The 23,207-nt window shown below is 37.4% G+C and overlaps 1 protein-coding gene across 1 annotated transcript in view; it reads right to left on the bottom strand.

The window, feature by feature from the left end:
* Positions 1-487: 487 nt before the first annotated feature.
* LOC128865722 (uncharacterized) overlaps positions 488-23,207 on the bottom strand; it is a 34,208-nt gene continuing 11,488 nt past the window's right edge. The window contains exons 4-7 of the mRNA XM_054106011.1: positions 15,509-15,572; positions 11,136-11,291; positions 9,119-9,180; positions 488-1,019 (exon numbers count right to left, since the gene is read on the bottom strand). Of these exons, the coding sequence (XP_053961986.1) occupies positions 488-1,019; positions 9,119-9,180; positions 11,136-11,291; positions 15,509-15,572 (814 nt within the window). The remainder of the gene's footprint in view (positions 1,020-9,118; positions 9,181-11,135; positions 11,292-15,508; positions 15,573-23,207) is intronic.

Here is a 23,207-nt window from a genome sequence, read left to right as displayed (position 1 = left end):
AAAATCCCAACTTTTGTTTTATAAAAAAATTTTAATTAATTTTTTTTTAATTATTTAAAAACACCAATTTTTTTTACAAATACAAACACATATTCCAAAAAAAATAGAAATAAAAATAAAAACAATTCCTTAAAAAAAAATAAATGCGCTCTTGCATTGCTGTTCATACAATGCTTTTCTAGCAGATGCCACTACTTACACATCTCTTGACACTCGACAATTTTTCAAACTCAAACTACATTTGCTCTCATCTACTGCACCCCAAGAAACCAAAATATACAATTTTCATTTTTGTTTAGTGGCAAAAATCCATCAACATCGGAAGCAGCGCGAAATGTAAGCCTTGATAACAACAACTGCAGCGCCATTCTATTCAAGCCGCAATACCCCACTTACTCACGCCACGTAAATGCCATCTCTGATATTAACTAACTGTCAATTATGTGCCGCTACTTCGCGTTGCCACTTTCACTTTCCACACTTACAGCTACTGTATCGTTCCCCAATCGCAGAGGCGACCTTCGAGCTCAATTGTAGCAGCGTTTGTTAGTTTGTTGCGATGCAACGCCACCGCCGTCCCCTTGCAGGTCGTCATTACCAGCGGTCTTTTGTCACAATACCGTACGGTGGCATCGTCAACGTCATACTCGTAATACTCGCTGCGTTGCAACTCAATGCTATTAATACACATGGGCAGGTGATAAATGTTTGCTCGTGGCATTGGTATTGGTGTACTGGTGTAATGAATGGGGACACTGCTGACAGTGGCGGTTGTAGTTATTGGCTGATTTGGATGGTAAGGCTGTTGAGGCGTAGATGTGGGTACTGCCTGAGGCACAGCGGTTGATGATGGCGGTGTATTGTCAACGTTTTGTTGCTGTTGTTGTTGTTGTTGTTGTTGCGCCATGTTAGAAAGCTCCTGTGCGAGTTGATGATTTTGCAAACGTCGATTGGGGCGAAATTTGAAAGGTTTGCGATTTTCCAATATTAACTTGATGTCACGGGCCGATTGCCACCACCTGCGGTAAGAGAATGAAAAAAGAGGGGGAAATGAGAAAAATACATGGATAATTGTCTACGTGCAACGGTGAGGAAGTGCGAAAATTAATGCGTCGTGCATGTAATGTAGCATTTTGCTAACACAGGCCGACAATATTTGATTGACTTGCCAAACGAAGAACTAGACTAAAAATTTTCGAATGTTCTTCAAATGCTGAATCTGAATTTGACCTCAGAATAGACGCGTCACGTCATTCTATTCAGGCCTGCTTGCCTAAAATTGTGAAATTAAACGATTTTTGTGAGCTAGAAAATTTCTAAGTTAGTAAAGGGTGATCAATTTACAGGTAATTCAAATTAAACAACGAAAATTCAAATTTACTGGGCAATCCTTATTATTTTTGGGTGGAACCATATATGGCATTTGTCTTTTAAAAATAATCCATTTCAAATGTTGAACGCAACTGCGCCCTAATTCGGCGATCCGACGCCAATTTTGAATGTTTCGCTGGAGCAATTCGGTCGGCATCTCGTGAATAACTTTAGTAATGTTGGCTCTAATGCCTTCTAATCGAAGCTGGTTAACCCACAAAGCATTTAAACTTTAAATAACCCCACAAATAAAAGTCCAAAGGTGTGATATCACACGGTCTTGATGGCCAATTCACGGGTCCACTGGTCCGAGACGAGACATAAACTGCTCACCGAAACGATGATGCAGTGAATCCATTGTTTAACGGGCTGAATGGCAAGTAACGCTATATCGTCTTGTTGGAAGCGCGGGTTGTTGTGGATCTCACGGACTTCAATTTCCGGCATCAAAAAGTCGTTTATCATGACGGGATAGCGTTTGCCATTCACGGTTGCATTGGTGTCAGCCTCGTCTTTAAAGAAATATGGGCTCATAATCAGATGAATCCTTCAGGCCGCACATAACGGTTCTTTTCAATGGATGTCGTTGCTATTCTTGAATGGCTTCGGGTTTCTCTTCAGACCAAATACGGTAATTTTGCTTATTGACGTAGCCATTAAGCCAGCAATGGGCCTCATCGCTGAACACCAAAAGTCGGCCTGAGGGCGCGATGAACACTTTTCACATATCGTTGATTTTGTAGACGTTGTTGAGGCGTAAGTATTTCTATGATGAAATATCAATAAATACTGGAAAAATTGTGTATTTAAGTTGACAGTAGTCAGGCATAATCACCGCTGTAGTCCATATATTCACTACGCTATTCATTCGATTGCGATGCAATTTTAGTGAGTTGTGAGTGTATCTGAACTGACTGTACCCACTACAGATATTCCGAAAATTTTCATATCAGTGTCGGACAAAACATATCGGACTGGTGCATATTATGGCCGCTCTCATCACTTGCACACACTTGCACATTTGAATATAAAGAAGAAATTTTAAGAAAACACAAAAAATGGCAGAATTTATTTCACTTTTTATATTGTAAAAAAAATATTCATATTCTATACTCAGTGCAGTCTAAAAAATATTAAATTAATTATTGTTATTTTACATTTTGTAGGATAACCATTAATTTTAATGAGATAAACACATCTCATTATAATACACAGAAGTTAATTATTTCCGGAGACAGACTCTACAAGCTTGTTCTGCACTTTCAATTAACTTTGTGCCTATTGTCATCGCCTGCTTAGTACTTTACTAGTCCGCAGAGATATTTTATTCATTTTAACTGACTTAATGACTGAACCGACACCATTTGTCAGCAATGACTTTTTCAGTTGCAATCAAATTTCTTACGACTTTTGAGGTGTATTTCGGGAGATTATAATGTTGACACGACCTTTTTGTTTTTTGGTAGTTGGCGAAGTTTTTTCATTCGCCTGAATATTTAAAATTAACTTTGGATAATGCGAAAGGAATAGAGCTTGCCATACGTCAATACGTTTCACTGATCAATTGAAGTGTTGCACAGCGAATTAAAAACGTTTTAACTGATTTTTTTCATGAAATAAATGCCTTTTCAGCTGGCTTATAGTTTCTGCTTACTTTTAAGTTTAGGGCTTTAACTTCTTCTGCTTCTTCTGGAAGTCTTCTTGCCGCCTTGTAACGTTAAGATGTTCTCCACAATAGTGAGATTCCAGGGCGCCATCTACGCTGAATTTGCTTATTAAGTAAAAAACATAGATTTTTTACTGCCATCTCTTTGGCAATGCTTTTCAGAGTTAGATCTTTCTTATAATCATTAATAATTAATTTTTTCAATGGAACTGATTGTTTCTTTATAATCATAACCATTTTTTACTAGATTTTTAAACAAGTACAATGTGGCACAAAATTAATCATCCAATTTGGTTTTGGAATAACTTTAGTTTGACTAATGGAAATCTTTATTTTGACCTTTACGCGCTCCAATGCTTGTCTGTTTTTATATTGCAGCTGTTAAGCTCACAAGCGTCACGTTTTGGTGAATTTTTATTAACTATGCTTTTTACATGGGTGTATAATTGCTATTTTATGTTGTGTTATGTTGCACTATGTCAAGCTATGTTTTATTATGTTATTTTTATTACATGATTTTTATTTTTTAAGTAAGCCATGGCACGGCATAACGTAGCATAACATGACATAACATGAATTGCATGGAACGACATGACAGAAATTAGCGAACCTAAGTTAACATAGCATAACATAACATAACATGACAAGACGTAAGATGTCTTAAGAAAACTTAACAGAGCACAACATGAATAACGTGGTACAACATGAATTTCGTTATTTTTTAATACATCATTTTTTATATCGTCTTAAGCCTTGTCCTGTTTGTTTACTTAAGTTTGCTAATTTGATAAGTAAGCCATGGCACGGCATAACATAGCATAACATGACTTAACATGAATTGCATGGAACGACATGACAGAAATTAGCGAACCTAAGTTAACATAGCATAACATAACATAACATGACAAGACGTAAGATGTCTTAAGAAAACTTAACAGAGCACAACATGAATAACGTGGTACAACATGAATTTCGTTATTTTTTAATACATCATTTTTTATGTCATCTTATGCCTTTTTATGTTCTGTTTACTTAAGTTTGCTAATTTGATAAGTAAGGCATGGCACAACATAACGTAGCATAACATGACATAACATGAATTGCATGGAACGACATGACAGAAATTAGCGAACTTGAATTAACATAACATAACATAACAAGACATAAGATGACATATGAAAACTTAACAGAGCGCAACATGAAAAACATGGTACAACATGAATTTCATTATTTTCTATTACATCATTTTTTATGTCATCTTATGCCTTTTTATGTTATGTTTACTTCAGTTTGCTAATTTGATAAGTAAGTCATGACACAACATAACATAGCATAACATAACATTACATGAATTGCATGCAACGACATAACAGAAACTAGCGAACTTAAATTTACATAACATAACATAACATAACATAACATAACATAACATAACATAACATAACATAACATAACATAACATAACATAACATAACATAACATAACATAACATAACATAACATAACATAACATAACATAACATAACATAACATAACATAACATAACATAACATAACATAACATAACATAACATAACATAACATAACATAACATAACATAACATAACATAACATAACATAACATAACATAACATAACATAACATAACATAACATAACATAACATAACATAACATAACATAACATAACATAACATAACATAACATTACATAACATAACATAACATAACATAACACAACACAACATAACATAACATAACATAACATAACATAACATAACATAACATAACATAACATAACATAACATAACATAACATAACATAACATAACATAACATAACATAACATAACATAACATAACATAACATAACATAACATAACATAACATAACATAACATAACATAACATAACATAACATAACATAACATAACATAACATAACATAACATAACATAACATAACATAACATAATATAACATAACATAACATAACATAACATAACATAACATAACAATACAGACATAAGAAAACTTAACAGAGCGCAACCTTAATAACGTGGTATAACATAATAGAAATTAAAAAAGTAACTTAACATAACATAACAAAACACAGCTGAACATAGTGTTACATAACTCAGCATAATATAACAAATACAATATTCGTGTAAAAAATAGTCATTAATAAAAATTCACCAGAACGTGAAGAAGACTTAGCAATCTCTTACGTCCTTACGTTACGAGCCTAGACATAGTTGATATTTTGAATTTTTCTAACTCAAAATCTTCACAAAACATTAACGGATTGAAAACACACGCTCTGCATTTAGAAGTGCATATTTATCAAGGATGCGTATGTTAATATACGCAAGGACATCCCCTTCATGACTGTACATACATACATATGCACATTTATACAACTTTGTGTTAGAATGAAAATTGTACAGCTAATAAATCTTAATCCAAAAATAGCGAACGTTGGTCGCAGTGATGCACAAACTAAAATTGAGCAATAAAAAACAGCACACACATACACTTACATATACATACATATGTCTCCGTTTTTCGCTGCTCTAGTGGCTGCTACGTTTCGAAGGAAGTGATTTCGACGCTTGCAACTAATTGAGTTTGCATACAAATGAAAATGGCACAAGGAAAATGGAAAATGAATTTGTCACTAGCACAACAACAACAACACTGTAGAGTTGGAGGTTGCAAGGACTTTCACTGTTGTCACTGTTGCTTTAAAGCAGGCAACCCATTTCCATTCGCACGCACACATGTATGTATTTTATATATGCGTACACGTACAAGCATCTGATATTATTTTCATTTTTTTTATTGTTTTAGAAATTTGGTCGCCACCAGAGCAATCGTCAATGCAAGAGCTTACTTTGCTTGCTGCAACATTTTTCGCATATCTATCCATTTGCATGCATATGCACGTATATATGTATGCATGCCTAGGCACAAATATGTGAATTTGAATATGTGTGCGTATGTGTGTGTGTGCTTGCGATATGTGCTTTTGAATGCTAGAATCTGTTGGTTAAGCACTGTTATTCCGAAATGAAAAACACTTTAGCGTGGCTGCAGCAGCGAAGAATAATAAACAAAAACTAACCAAGCATTTGTACTTCTTTGGCCAGTCGGCTTTTGCTTTTTTATTTTTATTTTGTCTACTCGGCTCGACTGGTTGACTATTTGACTTGCGCGCGCTAATTCGCCCAATGCCGATTTACAGTTTTTGTTTGTGTCATTGTTGGGTTTTGTTTTTATACCATTTGCTGTCACGTGCTGGCTGTGGTTTGTAATCTTTGTTGTTAGTGCATTGGATTCTCTCAAATAAATAAATAAATTCGAGGATATATAAACTGATATGCATGTCACTGCATATGTGTGGGTATCAGATTTATGGATGTGTGCGTCATCTATATTCAGTACTAAAACACGAATTGTGTGATGTCGTTTGGGAAAGATATTTTGCTCTCGCATGTCTCTGTAGATAAAAGTATGGCGAATTTTCGTCGAAAAAAATACTCTTAAAATTTGCTTTTAAGCTTCCAGTGCAAAATTACAAATACAAATGATTACAAATCGTACAATTGTATTACATAAATCAATGCTCTGGAGAAAGTGTACATCGCGCGAGTTATGTAAAAGCCGCTCTTAATACCAGAGCCAATGTTATTGACATGACAGTTACACAATAGTTATATTAAGCAAATGTTAAACAATATAAACGCTGTTAAATGTTAATGCCACATTGTCAGTTCATGCGGCACCCATCTTCCGTCCTTTGAAATCATGGCCATGTCTTCCACACGTTTGGAAATGGTTTTTTGGGTCACTCCCAACTGCTCTGCCATCATTTCTTGCGTTTGACCATCATCTTCATCCAACAATGCTTGTAATTCGGCGTCCTCAAACTTTTTCGGTGACCGGCCACGGTCCTCGTTCTCCACGCTAAAATCACCACTTCGGAATTTTTCAAACCACCTGAAGCACTGTGCTCTACTTAGTGCATCCCCACCATAAGCTTCTATAAGCATTTGATGAGCTTGAGAAGCGTTTTTCTTCAATTGCTAACAGAAAATCAACCATCTCCACAAGTCGTAGCCATTTTTTCGACATTTTTAAGAGCGAAAAAAATGCATTGTTGTATGAAACGTAACAAACAATGAACTGATTATTGTTGACAGATGACAGACGAAAAAAGACAAGACATTTGGGAAGGTTTAAAAAGACTCCTAGCGACATCTATGAACTAATAGCTGAACGTCTCATTTCATAGGTATACACCTTGTAAGTGTCATGAATGGTTTCACACAAAAAATAATGATTGCACAGTAAATTTGAATTTTCGTTGTTTTATTGGGTAGTCGAAAAAGTCCTTTCGTATTTCTAATCAAACTTCAACTCATTTTTTTTTTATATTTATAATGATCTTTATTAAACCAAATATGTACCATTTTGGTCGACCACCTTTTGCTATTTTTCCTCTAGAGACAGTATTCCATCAGCGTAAAACTTAACTGCGACAAGTAATTTTCACAGGCTTCTCTTGAAGTCAGCTTTACTCCATTAAGGGAGTTCTGCATTGACCGAAACAAATGGTAGTCCGATGGTGCAAGGTCAGGGCTATATGGTGGATGCATCAAAACTTCCCAGTCAAGCTCTCCCAGTTTTTGCCGAGTCATCAAAGATGTGTGTGGCCTAGCGTTGTCCTGATGGAAGACGACGCCCTTTCTGCTGATTAGTTCCGGCCGTTTTTTTCGATTGCTTGCTTCAATCTCATCAGTTGTTGACAGTAAAGTGTAGAATCAATCGTTCGAGCAGGCTGGAGCAGCTCATAGTGGATGATTCCTTTCCAATCCCACCAAACACACAGCATAACCTTCCGAGGCGTCAATCCTGGCTTTGCGACCATTTGTTGAGCTTCACCACCCTTGCAGCATGATCCTTTGCGTATTTGATCCACTTTTCGTCTCCTGTTACCATTCGCTTCAGAAATGGTTCGATTTCACTTCGTTTCAGCAAAGAATCGCAGATGTTAATTCGGTCCATTCAATTTTTCACAGTCCGTTGATGTCGTACCCAAGCATCGAGCTTCTTTTTGTAACCAGCCTTTTTTAAATGGTTCAAAACCGTTTGATGATGAATGGCAGCTTATGTGACGGTCCTGGTCAATCTTTTCCATAATTTCATCGACAATTTCCAGAACGGAAGCGAGCGAACCATTGTTGTGCTACACGAACTGATGATGCTGTCTCCGTAAACTTCACAAATTTCATTGGTGGCTTGCGTGGCATTTTTCCCTTTTTTAAACCAAAATTTCAAAATATAGCGAATTTCTTCATTATTTTCACTCATTTTTGAACAGCTATAACTTTTTTTCAACTTCTCCGAATTTGATTTTAATTTTGGTCGAATGAAACCTAAAATGTCACCTTTCTAACACCATATTATATGACACAATGTGATTGGTAGCACTGGTGATAGATGACTCCAACGACATCTATTGACAAAATACGAAAAGACTTTTTCGACTACCCAATATTTCATTTACAATCTGATTCCCTTAAGTGAATCACCCTTAACAAACAACGGTATTATGCCTTTATCTACACATTTCTATCCAGATATAGTTATTACTGTTTAATTTTTATTATTCATTCAATATTTCGTTTATTGCAATTTTTTTTCTAATAGTGGTCTGGCCAGCGGCCATTGTAGCCTTATGAGTTTATGTGTAACTATCCTTCGGTAGGGCGCATGTGCGAAACCCGCCGTGAATGTTTAACACTAAATAATATAAAAAAAGAAACGTTTTTTGTAATATTCTTCGCCCCTCGGCAGGCAATGGCAAACTTTTGAGAATATTTCTATAATGAAAAGACTCCTCATAAAAACTATCTGCCATTCAGAGGCAGCGTACAAATATAGGTGCGTCTTTTTTGTGATACACCTTCAAGACGTGCACCAGAAACTGGGGCAGTAGCTCGGCCAGACACCCAACAAAGGATGTGCGTGCCAATTATTTACATATACATTCACATATTTTATTCATTCATTTATTCATTCACACTCACCTGTACCAGGGACTCAACTGCGATTTAAGTATCATATAAATATTTATGAAATATATGGTCAACTGTAAATAGAAAATATTTTTAGATGAATGACCCTTTATATGCAGTAGGTGGAGTATATATGTATATGTATGTATGTTTGTACGGATGTTTGCAAATATTTATTTTTATTTTATAAAGATTTACATAACAATAAAATTATTATACAAACAGAAAGTAGTGCAGCGCTAGCATCGGAGGCTTTCGGCTGGCAGGTTGATTATGGCTCGAGTAGATCCGACGAAGTAGATCAGTATCTTTGAGATAGTTATATAATATAGATATATTGGCTTCGGTTGGATTTTTTAATATTTCAAGAGGGTCAATGTTGCGAAAGTAATGATGTTTACTCGATGCAAGGTTAGGGCATGAAGACAGAATGTGATTTATACTCAGGGTGGAGTTGCAAAACGGGCATAGATTGGGTGGAATGCCTTGAAGTATATAGGCGTGAGTAAGTATTGTGTGGCCTAGTCGAAGGCGTGTGTATAGTGAGACCATATTCGTTGGGATTGACTCACTAAAACCTGGTTTTACACGCTTAGGATTAACTAAGGAGTAGGGATGGTTATAATTACTCCACTCGCGTAGGAGGTCACTTTGCCTTTCGTGTTTTATGAGACTGTAGATGTCATGTTTAAAGATGATATTGGTTGTAGTGGTAGGGGTGATTCTCATTTGTTTTGCAATTTGGTCAGCATGAGTATTACCATTAATATCTGCGTGGCCAGGAATCCACATAATTTTGATGTAGTAATTTGAGGTAGTTAGTGTCTCTCTTATAAAATCAATTATGTATTGTAGTTAGAGTTGTTGTAGTTCTGGATAGCCGAAAAGCACGATAAGCTATCAGTGCACATTATGAATTTGCTCTTGTTTTATATTGCATACAAAAAAGCGTTAAAAATTGCAACTGCTTCTGCTGTAAAGATAGAGCAGAATGGGAATAAGAGCCCATAAGTTATTATTTCGTTTTGCTCTTTTACGACAGCATATGAAGTCTGTTCTGTCTTAGACCCGTCGTTATAGATCAGCTTCCAGCCCATGGCTCTGTAATTCGCTGCGATTTCAGAAAAAAATAGATTTACATTCTTCACGAGATGTATTTGCTTTACGTTTTAGTGCTAAATTGTTAATAAAGGACGCCTCTTTAAGTAGCCAGGGTGGGTTTCGATGTTTACTGGTTTGAACCCTTTGCAGCGGTAGGTTATTATCTTTAGCAAATTTGAGACAGAGATGAATGATTGACGGTATCTTAGGAATACGCTTTCGAAGTGTAGCAAGCTGTACATCTTTTCGAAGTGCGTTGTTCGATGTTGTTATAAGTTTAGCGTAAAGTTTACCAATACAGTCTTCTGCGTTACCTGCGATAGAAGTTAGTCCAGTTTCCGCAAAAATATTTTTCAGAGGAGTTGTTGGAAATGCTTGTAGAGATCTTCTCTGAGCTGTATGGTAGGGAGCCGAGAGTAGCTTTAATTTAATTTTAGCATTATGTCCGTAAATCTCCAAGCCGTATTGATAAATTGACGTGATAAGAGCCTTTGTGACGTTTATCAACAATGCCGAGCCGATAAATGAGCGCTTTGTGGACAGGTACTTAATAACTTCTAATCTAGAACTTAGTTTAAGTGCACGATCATTTTTTTTGTTTTAGTACTTAAAATGTTTTCAGAGTTAGAATTTTTTTTGTTAATATTATTATTTTTTTGTTATCCAGGGGAATTCTATAAATTTTCATGTAATTTTTGAACTCTCTAATTTAATTCCTAAGGGATTTTTCGGGTTTGCAGTAAAATCGGCCATGAACTTTTGAACGCTTAGATTTTTAAAGGGACCCGGTGGACTAGAGATTTCAAAAAATTGATTTTCTGTTTATTCGATATTTCGAAAGTGTAGTATCTTAAGAATGCACGTGCATATGTATATGTTTATATGTAAATACACATTCACAGTAATTTTTAGTAAAGTTAATACTCACCGTTGTGAACAGAAAGAATATAAGCCAACCCTTGGTCCATGCGCGGCTCATTCCCCAGGTCTCACCCTGTAGGAAATAGTACTGAATACCAACGAGTAAAGTTCCAATGATGCCAAAGGCGACCAGAGTGAGTAAAGAAAACATTTGACAGTCTTCCTGTAGCGAAATTGTTCCAGAAAATATGAAAAATAAATTTCATTTATACGAAATATTCTATAAGAGTATCTACATATACTTACGTATGTATGTACGAGTATGTGCGCTGACAAGACAAACAGGGCATGTTTATGTACATACACGCATACATACATATGTACGCACATAAATAGAATATAAAACTTTTTCAGACATTTACGTGAAGCATCAACTCAAATTAAATACAATATTTTTGAGAATTTACACAAAGTAGAGCTGCAATTTTAGGTATTCCTGTTTCGTTGCTTCAGCATAAAAATTCCACTATTTTTGACGTTTTGTGACAATTCGCAAAATAAAAATTTGTATAAACGCGCATACAAATGGGAGGAAAATATTTTGTAGAAAAATATTTTTGCGTAAAAATACTGTTCAAGCGAAGCAATGGCTTAAAAAATGTTATGGGTACTACGCTTCATCAGAAACAACAACAAAACAATGATTTGCAGACTTCAAACGCGGTGGTAGACACATCGATGATGCACAACGCAGTGAACGACTGGACGTCCAAATGAGACGGTAACACCAGAAAACATCACAAAAATACACAAAATCGTTTTGAATAATCGAAAAGTGAAGTTGCGTGAGTTAGCTGACATCGTAAAGATATAAAAATAACGAGTTGGCTTTATATTGCATGAGCATTTGACTGTGAGAAATATCTGTTCAAAGTAGGTGCCGCGTTGGCTCACTGTTGACCAAACACAAGAAAACACAACGTGTCACAAGTCAATCAAAACAATGGCAAAACAACATGATTTAAACTTCGAATTGCTCCCACATCCATCGTTTTCGCCAGACTTGACTACTAGGATCGAGTTCTAATAGTGCGGAAAAGTTACACTGTTAGACTAATAAAGTGTGTATCAAATTTCAGCCCAGTCGAACGATATCTTCTGTCGCCAGCAGAGCCGTCAAATTTTTAAATTTCAGTTTAAATTCTGAACAATTTTAACTTTTTTGAAAATGCTATTTGTTATCATACCGGTATATGTTAAATATTGTACAAATTTTATGTGAGAAGGCCCACCGAAACAATTTAATTCACTACACTCCACTCTGTTTGTTTGATCAAGTAGTACGTTTATGGAGCTCCCAGTAGCTCGTCCTTGTACTGTGAATTGAATTGAAGTTACAGCAATTACTTTGTCCATTTTTGCTTCCACTTTTTTCGAAAGACATTGTTTCGTATAAAAGCACTTAATTATAATCTTTTATTAAAAGTTGACGACAAGGGCATTAACCAAATTTTCCCTAAGACAAACGCTTAATTGCCCATTGTTTGGAAGTCCTAAAGATTTGCCAGATTGCCAATGAGATGTTGTTTTTTTCAAAGACGGGAACTGGGAGTAGAGTCAGGTGGAAACAGGGAGCCGGCCTTTTCGATCATAGCCGGACAAGTTGCCAAGAAAATCATTCGAATTTATGACAAGGCTTTTATTCCCACAAATTTTCACATTCACGCGTAGTAAACATGATAAATGAGTATCATAAAAAGTACAGAGAAATAAAAAGGGTTGGTATTCTACACATATGTAGAAGTCTTGCTTCGAAAAAAACGTGCTGATGACTTCAAGGCGTATGCTTCCAGACTTTTTGATATTTCAGCTTGTAAGTGTCAAGATTTTACAATTTGCTCATGTCCAAGAGAAAATAAAGTTCCTCAAAAAGAGCAAGCTTTTCTGTCAGACCAAAGAGGTGCTCGCATAGGCCATATCGGAATAGTGGACATACCTGAAACAAAGAAACTTATAGAAAGACAACGACGCCGCGATGAGATGACCAAGCAAATTACTAATAAAATATTCTGTGGTTCAGAAAACTATCCTTCTTGCTCTACGTTCGGCTGCAATATATCGAGAGTGAATGATGGTGCAGAAAGTGACACCTCTAACTCTGATACTAGTCAGCTGAACTTATTGATTGGTTTTGATTCCTCCTCTACTTCTCAAATACGTATGAGATTACAGGAAACTGCAGTTATAAGCCAGCGATATGGCGTAAGTGATATACAACGGGAATGCTTGTTAATTTAGTACTTAAAGATGTTGGTTTGATCTTTTCCGAATCACGAATCCTTATAACAGAAAAAAAAAACGTTTTATTATTATTGTATCTATAGTGTGCAGGTGCTTAATCTTGAATAAATTTATGTTTAATTAACTTATAGTCCTTACTCTGTGGGCAAAAAGTAAGGTGAATTTGGTTGTAAAATGAAAAATCATTATTTATTCTTGTAAACCAATTTCATCCCCTTCAAAATAATCTCCTCTCGATGAAATACACTTATGTCAACGATTTTTCCAATCCCCGAAACATCCCAAATAGTCCATTTCCGCTGTAGCCATCAGCACCTTCTTCGATTCAGCTTTTATCTCCTCAATCGACTCGAAACGCGTTCCCCGGAGTGGTCTCTTGAGTTTTGGGAATAGCCAGAAGTCACACGGAGCCAAATCAGGCGAATACGGTGGTTGCGGAACGATATGCGTGGAATTTTTGGCGAAATGGTCACGAAGAACGAGTGCAGTGTGAGACGGTGCATTATCGTGATGCAAAAACCAAGAGTTGTTAACCCATAATTCTGGTATTTTTAGACGAATTGCTTCACGTAAACGACGCATAATGCTCAAATAATATTCCTTATTAACAGTTTCGCCAGGTGGAAGGAATTCATAGTGCACCACACCACGAAAATCGAAAAAACTGTCATCATGACCTTTATTTTGAACGACTTTGACGTGCTCTTTTCGGTCTGACCTCGCCTTTAGCACGATATTCGCTTGATTGGGCGGTTGTTTCAGGGTCGTAAGCATAAATCCAAGTCTCATCTCCCGTAATGATGCATTTGAGCTTGTCCTGATAGTCTGAAAGCATTGTTTCACACACATTAACGCGACAACTTTTTTCCAAGAAATTGAGAGTTTTCGGTACCAAACGAGATTTGACTTTTCGTAGGCCCAAATGGTCTTTCAAAATGGTTTTCACAGATCCTTCTGATATTCCGATCATATCAGTAAGGTCTTTAACAGTCAACCGACGATTTTTGAGCACTAACTCCTTGACTTTATTGACGTGTTGGTCATCTGTTGACGTCGATGGTCGTCCGGAGCGCTCCAAGTCATCAACACGTTCTCGACCCTCTTTGAAGTCTTTTTACCACTTATAAACATTTTTCTGCGACATGGTCGAATCACCAAATGCCTTCTGCAACATGCTAAACGTTTCCGCAGCCGAAATTTCATTCCGCAAACAAAATTTGATGACACTTCTCTGCTCAATCAAATCAGACATTGTAAAAATCGAAAAATACACTCTTGGTCGTTTGGTAAACACAAGCGTAAATATATTACTGATAATGACATTCACATGAAAGTTGGCCCAGATGTTATTAACAGTCCTGCCAACTCATGAAAAAAATAACTAGAGCGAAATTTTAATCCCGCGAAGTTCACCTTACTTTTTGCCCACAGTAGTATTAGCCTAACAGTTTAACTTTTCCGCACTAATAGAACTCGATTCTAAAACAAAAATTTTATTCAGCCCACTCTATTGACTACCAGTGCCTACTGGCTGTACGCAGACCTAAAAAAAATGCACGCCGGTAAGAAATTATCTTTGAAACTGAGGCCTATTTGGAGGCAAAAGATAAATCGTTCAACTAAAGTGGCATTGAAATGTTAAAGTGGCGCTGGAATGATTGCCTGGCAGAAATTACGCTGATGAAGCTAATCGTCCGCAGCTCACAACAGACCCATCCCGTGGTGTAAGTGGCATCGTTGTCTCTATGTGCGATGCGGCTGCCAAACCTAACCTAAGCTAATCGTGAACAACAAAACGAGTTTGCTTTGTTAGACCCCTGATTTTTCAGCTCAAGCCAACTGATAGATTGCAAATAAAATTTATTCACAATACAAAAAAATGTGTTACTTCATTAAATAATTGATTATATTGAGCGCAGATATTTGCTTCACAAACACCTTTAAATAAAAGTGTAACGTAAATTTACTCCTCTTCCATTACTTGAAGGCGACTTAATCATCTCTCTCGCTTTTTGTAGGAAATTTAAAACTCAAAATATTCAACACTTAATTCATACTCATGGCTGGTCATACATATGTATGCATGTATATATGTACAAGTATAATTGTGGACGGCTGTGAAACTTAATTCCTACTCACCTGCAATGCACGGCGGCTCATTGAACGGGAATACCACATGCGTAGCGATTGAAAGCAGGTGTATCTGTGAAGTGAGGTTAATAAAAATAATTAAAAAAAAAAATAACAGAAAACATTTATAATACGAATCAGTAATGACTGCTATGAAGGTTAAATGATATCGATGGAAATACTGAAATTATGTCGAACTATTTGCACAAGGAGCCAAGGAAAATTTATTAAGTGCAAACTTTACTGCTGGGCATTTACGAGGTCCTTTGATGAACAGTAAATCGGCTGGAATTAATGAAAATGCACAACGCTTTTATTTAAAAGCTTACACACATGCATACAATTACATTTATGCACATTTACGGGCCATGTTTCATGTATGTATATGTTAATGGAGGTAAATTTTTTTTACAATTTGATGCAAAAATGAATACTGTAGTAGTCACAATGTGAGTGGCTTCGAGCTGAAGCAGAATAGAAGGGCTCCACTTTTTGTATAAAATTATTTACAGGAAGGAAAACAAGACCGTTGACAAAGTAAATAATTTATTATTATTTAGTATAATACTATGTATTTCAGTCCAAACGGAAATGTTTGCCAGTCTGAAAGTAGCCGAATGGATAATCGAGAGGAGATGGAGCGGGAAACAGATTAGAGTTTTCAGTGACAGTCAGGCGAAGCAAACCACGAAGATTGTTCAAGAATGTTAGAAGAAGCTTAATACTGTCGCAAGACAGAACAGGTTTGTACTTATATGGGTTCCGGGACACTCCGGTGTTCAAGGAAACGAAATTGCCGACTAATTGGCCAACCGTGGATCTGCTTTTCCCCCCCCCCCCCCCAAAGGCCAATTTCAATAATCGGAATCAGATCTGCAAGAATCATGAATTGGATCAGCGATTATGTAGGTAATCGCTGCAGAACTGCAAAGCGTTTTGTGAACAGAAAACTGTCAAACTTTCTACTAAAACTTGGTATGATCGGTATCATTACAGGATTACAGGACACAACCCATGGGGTCAGTATATGACTACCATTGGAATCATTGAGGATCCGGTGTGCCTGTCATGCTTGAAAGAGGCGGATAGCACTGAGCACTTTCTCTGTGAGTGTCCTGCCTTTGCTAGAGCAAGGGTTCTGATGTCGTGAGAATGAGTAATATTCGTGCTCTAAAACTGGAGGATATTTACAGATTTGTCCAAGAATATAGAAAATTCTCACAATACTAACTACCTTTGTCTCTGTCTCCATTCTTTCCTATCTCTTACTCTGATACTTTTCGCCTTTCATTAATTATAAGTTTCCAGCCACAATTTTAAATCTGTTTTTGGCACTTTTTCACAGACATTTTGCTGCACTTTTAAATTTGTCACTGTGTTATTCAAGGGCTCCAGTGTCTGTCTTTGAAATCAAGTGATAGTCGATAAAAACTGCACTGACTGTTGACAATTTTTTTGCTCAAGTTGCTGAATTTTTTTTTTTCACATGAAAAAATTGGAGCTTTCATTAAAAAAAGTTGCCAAATATAAACACGATTTTTGAACCACTTCAAACTTCCACTTTTTCATATCAAAATTCAGTGGGCTATAAATCTAAATACTCGAAATATGGTATATCTAAAGATGCCAATTCAAAAATGTGCCATTTTGACAGAAATTTTTAAAACTTGATTTTTATGGAAAGAAGCCCAAAACTATCGACAAATAGCAAAAACTACTGCAGGTCATGGACATTAGTTCGGACAGTATGACTTATGACTCTAAGTGTACGCACATATACATACTGTCAAAAAAGTGCTGGGAATTGTTCAATAAAACGCAAAATAACTGTTTAATCATCAAAATTTATTTTGTCGCCTTCAAAGTAGGCTCCATTCGAAGCAACACACAAATACCAACGATTAGGCCAGTCATCAAAGCACTTTTTCAATGCGTTTGAGAGATCTTCTTCAGCCCCTTCAGCGAATTCTCCTTGATGGCCTCTATCGACTCAAAGCAGCGTCCCTGAAGTGGCAATTTAAGTTTTGGGAGAGGAAAAAAGGCACAGGAGGCTAAATCAAGTGAATACGGTGGTTGTTGGATGATATTTGATGAGTTTTTGGTCAAAAAAGTATTCACAATTTGAGCTTTGTGAGACGGTGCGTTATCATGGCGTAATATCCATTAGTTTTCTTCCCACAAATTGGGTCGTTTTCTACGCACATTCTCTCTCAAAAGTCGCATAACTTCAAAATAACATTCTTTATTTACTGTGTAACCATTTGGAATGAATTCCGAGTGCACAACACCATGACAATCAAAGAAAACGAGCAGCATAACTTTCACTTTTGACCAACTTTGATGTGAGTCTTTGGGTTTCGGCTCATGTGGACAGCGCCATTCAGCCGCCTATTGACTGGCTTGCATGTTCCCATGTCTCATCACCTGTTATGATGCGTTGATGCGCTGGACAAACGCTGGGTCCGAATTCACTTGCTCAGGCATGTCTTTAGCCATCTTCTTCCGATGAATTTGTTTATAGAATTTCAACTCTCTTGGATCGAGTCGAGCAGCCACCCGTCTCATGCCCAATTGATGGTGTAAAATGTTGCGAATTGATTCGTCAGACACGGACGCGCTAAGCCCACGAGCTACCTCTCTCAAACTTATACGATGGTTTTCTAGCACCTTTTCCTTGGCTTTGTCGACGACTTTGTTTTCATCCGTTGAAGACGTTGATGGCCGACCAGATCGGGGCAAATCTTCCACGACTTCTCGACCCTCTGCAAAAGCCTTATACCACTCGTAGATCCGTGTTTTTTGTAGTAGCCGTTGAGACATCGGACGCCTGCTGGCGGAAGCAAAACGTGGACACATAAGGTGTGTGATCTACGGGCTGAACAGGTGTGTTAAGGTGGATCCACCCGTTGCATTTATTGCAGCACCTAACCGAGGTGGAGTTCGGGTGGAGCCATTTATGGCATACGCAGCAATAGAATACCTCTGACCCAGGGTTAGATTCAATACCAGCCCTGAGGAGAAGTATTTGGTGCAAGATTGCTGCAAGGAGTTGCTCCTGTGACGGAAGAGGGGGGGCGGGATATGCGGTTCACTAGACAGGGCTAGTTAATTGGGGCGACAGCCCTTGGTCGGGAAAAACCCAAGTTATTTCGATGACGTAGAACCGGCTCCCATGGGAATGAGGCAGAGTTCCTACTTTAGTTCGGTTCTCAGAAAGAAGATTGCTCAATCCCGGCAAGCGAATACCTGCCTTAGCGAGCTCATCGACTCTTTCATTTCCTTCTACTCCTTTGTGTTCTGGCATCCAGCCAGTGACCTGCCCTTTTTCGCAAAATCCATCCATTTTCGATCTGCATTGTTGAACACATTTCTAGTTAGTTGAAGGAGCCAAAATAGCTGCTTGACCAACAATGGAAATGTTTGTTCGAGTATTAAGAGGCGTTAATTTGGCTTGCTTGAAATATACTATATTAATTAGGGGCACTGAAAAACTTTTGGAGAGCAAATTGCGGACAAAGGACAGCCGCTCCTAATACCTCCGCTAGGATTCTGATTAAAAAAGTTCAAAATTTTGATGACTTTTTTTAATTCGTAAAAGTTTTGTGAATTTTATGCAAGGGACCAAAATTTAGTATGGAAAATATTGCGAATATCGTAAAATGATAAAGTGACTTAATTATCTGAACACAAGTAAATATTTGTTTCTTGGGTGTTTGGTCGAGCCCCACCTGCTTCTTGATGTTGTTCCACAAATGGAGGGACCTACAGTTTCAAGCCGACTCCGAACGGCAGATATTTTGTATGAAGAGCTTTTTCATGGCAGAAATATAATCGGGGGTTTGCCATTGCCTGCCGAGCGGCGACTGCTGTTAGAAGAAACTTTTTCCGAACGGTAGTCATGCACCAACTCATTCGGCTACTGCGGCCGCCGCACAAAAAATAGTAACTAAAATGACTACGATCAATAATTTCGCCCGCATATTTATGAACCGATATATCTTCATCGCTCATACTCCGGTTGCTACCAAACTCGTGGTTAACTTTTAAACTTATGACTTTGCAAATCAAAGAGTGAACATAATTTTCGTCTGACTGAATATCCACAATTCCAATTCAAGTCACAAATTGAGCGTACAAAGAGGGCAAATTTGCTACTGTATGCTTTGGTTGGTGGCTCATTTTGCGTGGCCTCAGCAAACAATCAAAAAAAGAACAACAAAAATGCTAACAATAAAAGCCAACATGTGCTACAATTTATTCGCACACACTTACATACGTGCATACATACACACAAATACTGCACATCCACCAACAACACACCCATATGTGGTTTAGAAACACAATTTTTCAGCTCATTTGCTGCTGTTACTTTCATTTTCCCTCTTTCAATGGCCACTCGGGAGCATTGGTGCGATGGTTAAGCGATACTCATACATCTAAAGGGTACTTACGCCACTCCCGCCTTGCGCCAACAAATATAGCGCAGCCAACAACAAAGAAGTGTGCAAGCCATAAACACCCGAGAACGCTTCAATGAGCAAAGCGCGCCAGTCAATGGTTTGTTGTTGCGCTCGTCCATGTTGTGCCCAGATGTGAGGTAATGCATGTGCGCGCTTGCATGTATGTATATGTGTGTGGGTCTGTTTTTTTCGTCGAACTGTGACGGCATTCTCGCCCATCTGGCACCTCAACGTTGGTAACACTCGCGTCGCGAACGCCATTTGTGGGTTTAATTTAAAAGGAAATGGCAACGCGACAGCAGCTTTAACCTGATGGCTTTTCAACGTGAATGCAGATCTAATGTTTGTATGTATGTACAAACATACCTACATATACATATGCAAGAGAATATGTAAATAATTGGCGTATGCAAGCTTTGTTAGGTATGCGGCCGAGTTTCGGCTTCAGTTTAAGGCGTGCGACTTGCTGTTTGCCTCTACAAATGTACAGGTCGCGAAAAAAAATATGGCACCTCATCAAAAATGTGGACTATTTATTTATGCATTTATTTTTTAATTTAAATACTTTTTTTTATAAAAATATAGTTCGTTCTAAAAGGTGGTTAGGTTTTAATGGCTGGTGTTGATTTTGAATAAAATAAATTGTTTTTAGGAAATTATTGTCATTTCTTTTTACTACGATAATACTGATATGGCTCAATTACGAACGAAACAAAATATCGGCCAAACAGCTATCGCGGCCTCGGCGGCGCACCTCCAAAGACCAGCAAATTCAAACAGTTCCTTATCTAAAGGGTGGTTAAGTTTCAAGGGCCGGTCTTCATTTGAAATCATTATCATTTTTCTTTACTGAGATAATATTGGTATAGCTCAATTATGCATGGAACAAAATACCGGCCAAATGAACGCCGCGGCCTCGGCGGCACACCTCCATCCGATGGTCCAAATTTTCGATGACGCTGAGGCATAATTGAGGTTCTATGCCGTTAATGTGCCGAATTATCTCATTCTTTACCTCTTGAATTGTTGCTGGCTTATCGACATACATCTTTTCTTTCAAATAACCTCAAACAAAGAAGTCCAACGGTGTCAAATCACACGATTTTGGCGACCAATTGTCATCGCCGCGACGTGAGATTATTCGGCCATCAAATTTTTCGCGCAAAAGAGCCACTGTTTCGTTAGCTGTGTGACAAGTGGCACCGTCCTGTTGAAACCACATATCGTTCACATCCATGTCTTCCAATTCGGCCTATGAAAAGTTCGTTATCATCTCACGATAGTGAACCCTATCCACAGCAACTGCCTGACCGGCCTCATTTCCACGGACGGCTCTTCAACCACACTATCGCGAACAGCAGCAATATTTTCTGCAGTACGAGCTGCACGAACATGCACTGGTATTTTCACATCTCCTACAGACCCAGTTTGCTCAAACTTTTGCACAATTTTTCCGATTGTACGCACATTTGGACGATTAAATTGACCGAAAAAATCACGAAGTGCGCGATATGCATTTTGATTTGAACGCCCGTTTTCATAATAAGCCTGAATAACTTTAACTCTTAGCTCGATTGCGTATATTTCAATGGTTCAAATTGAGTTAGTCAAAAATTGAAAAATGTCAAATGGGATGCAGAAACAAACGTGATGTTTAGGTGTGGTTTACATTAAACATCGGCCCTTGAGATTTAACCACCCATTATAATATATACCATACTAATCCAAAGGATGTAAATATCTGTTCCGACAATCAAGCGGCAATTAGGGCCATGGGCTCGTTGTTTGTGCTTTTGAAATTAGTCGAGGAACACCTGCCTTCTCTCTCGACTGCATCCGAATACTTTGATATTAGGCTCATTTGGGCACCTGGCCCCAGCGGCATAGAGGGAAACTCCTAAGTCAGGGGATCCTAGAGAGGTTTTAATTGCGAAATGAGAGGACTGGGGTTCCCCTGAGAATATGCAGTTTACTTCTAGAAAGATGGATTTCGTATTAACTCTGTGAGTGCTGTGCTATTGCGCAAACGTTCTAGGACTAACAATCCCGCTGATCTCGAGTTTGGTACGAATCCTTACGAGACATTGTGAGTTAGGTGTCCATCCAGTGAGACTTGGGTATACTTCAAGTCCTTTCTGCAGAAGCTGTCTGCAGGATGAGGTGAAATCATCTCAGTACCTTCTTCTCAGCTGCCATGCTCTTGGTGGACAAAGATTTAGACATCTTGGCTATGGCTTCTTCGCTGCACTTGCGGATATTGCGGGTTTAAATATCACGCACGTGGTGAAATTTATCAGTAGTTTGAGGCGGTTAACACAAACATAAAAAACCACTGTTGGTCGTCATTCTCTAATCCAAAGCCCCTGCCTTCTTCCCACTTGTCTGGTGCTTTTCCTTCTCTTTCCGTCTCCTCCCCCTCCATAGTATCCTAATGGACGAATTTTTAACATTTATCCAAGCGAGTTAATGCAAGGGTTGCCATTTATTCCATCCATTCCTATCCCAATCCAAGTTTCAATTGTTAAAAATTTGACAAATGTTCAAAGAATATTAGAAAATGTTAACCAACGTTTTTAGAAAAGTCTAGGATAAGCAGTTTCTTATTTCATTCAATTTTAGTATAATAAAGTGCAAGTTTGAAGTTGTGAAAAAATCAGGTTAATTTTTTCAAACTTTTTTTTTGTCGGTGTTTCGCATTTTCTCCATATAACAAAATGTTTGAATTGTTTTTGTTTTTGTTTATATGGAGAAAATCTGCTAGGAAAAAATATTATATAATATAAAATTTATGAGAATTTTGAGCCACTTGAAGCTTGCCGTTTAATATATTATAAAAAATTAAATGACCCATAAAAACGAATTTTTATTAAAACGGGTAAAATTTGTATACAAACTTTTTGATATTTTCTAAATCTAGTAAGAATTCCGTAACTTGTATTCGTGTGGTATTTATTTTTAATATATTATACATATATGTTTTTTTTCATTAAGAAAGTTGTGCTAAGTTACAACAAATATCTGAGCTATAGCTGGAGTGACTTTAAACTTAATTGGTATTATTATGGAATGAACTTTGCTTTTATAGGAAGATAATTTAAGTCAAAAAAGGCGAAAATAAATGGTCAAAACTTGTCAAAATATTGAGGTGCTATACTTTCCGCGCTGCCTGTAAAAGCACGCACACATATATACCGCGAATAAATGGTGGAGTCGTAAGCCAACAGTATCCGAAATGTTGAAATGGAAAA

This window comes from Anastrepha ludens, chromosome 6 (genome assembly GCF_028408465.1).
Source record: "Anastrepha ludens isolate Willacy chromosome 6, idAnaLude1.1, whole genome shotgun sequence".
NCBI classification, from domain to species: domain Eukaryota; kingdom Metazoa; phylum Arthropoda; class Insecta; order Diptera; family Tephritidae; genus Anastrepha; species Anastrepha ludens.
The sequence above is the reverse complement of the archived record's forward strand: the minus strand, read 5'-3'. Positions and strand labels throughout refer to the sequence as shown.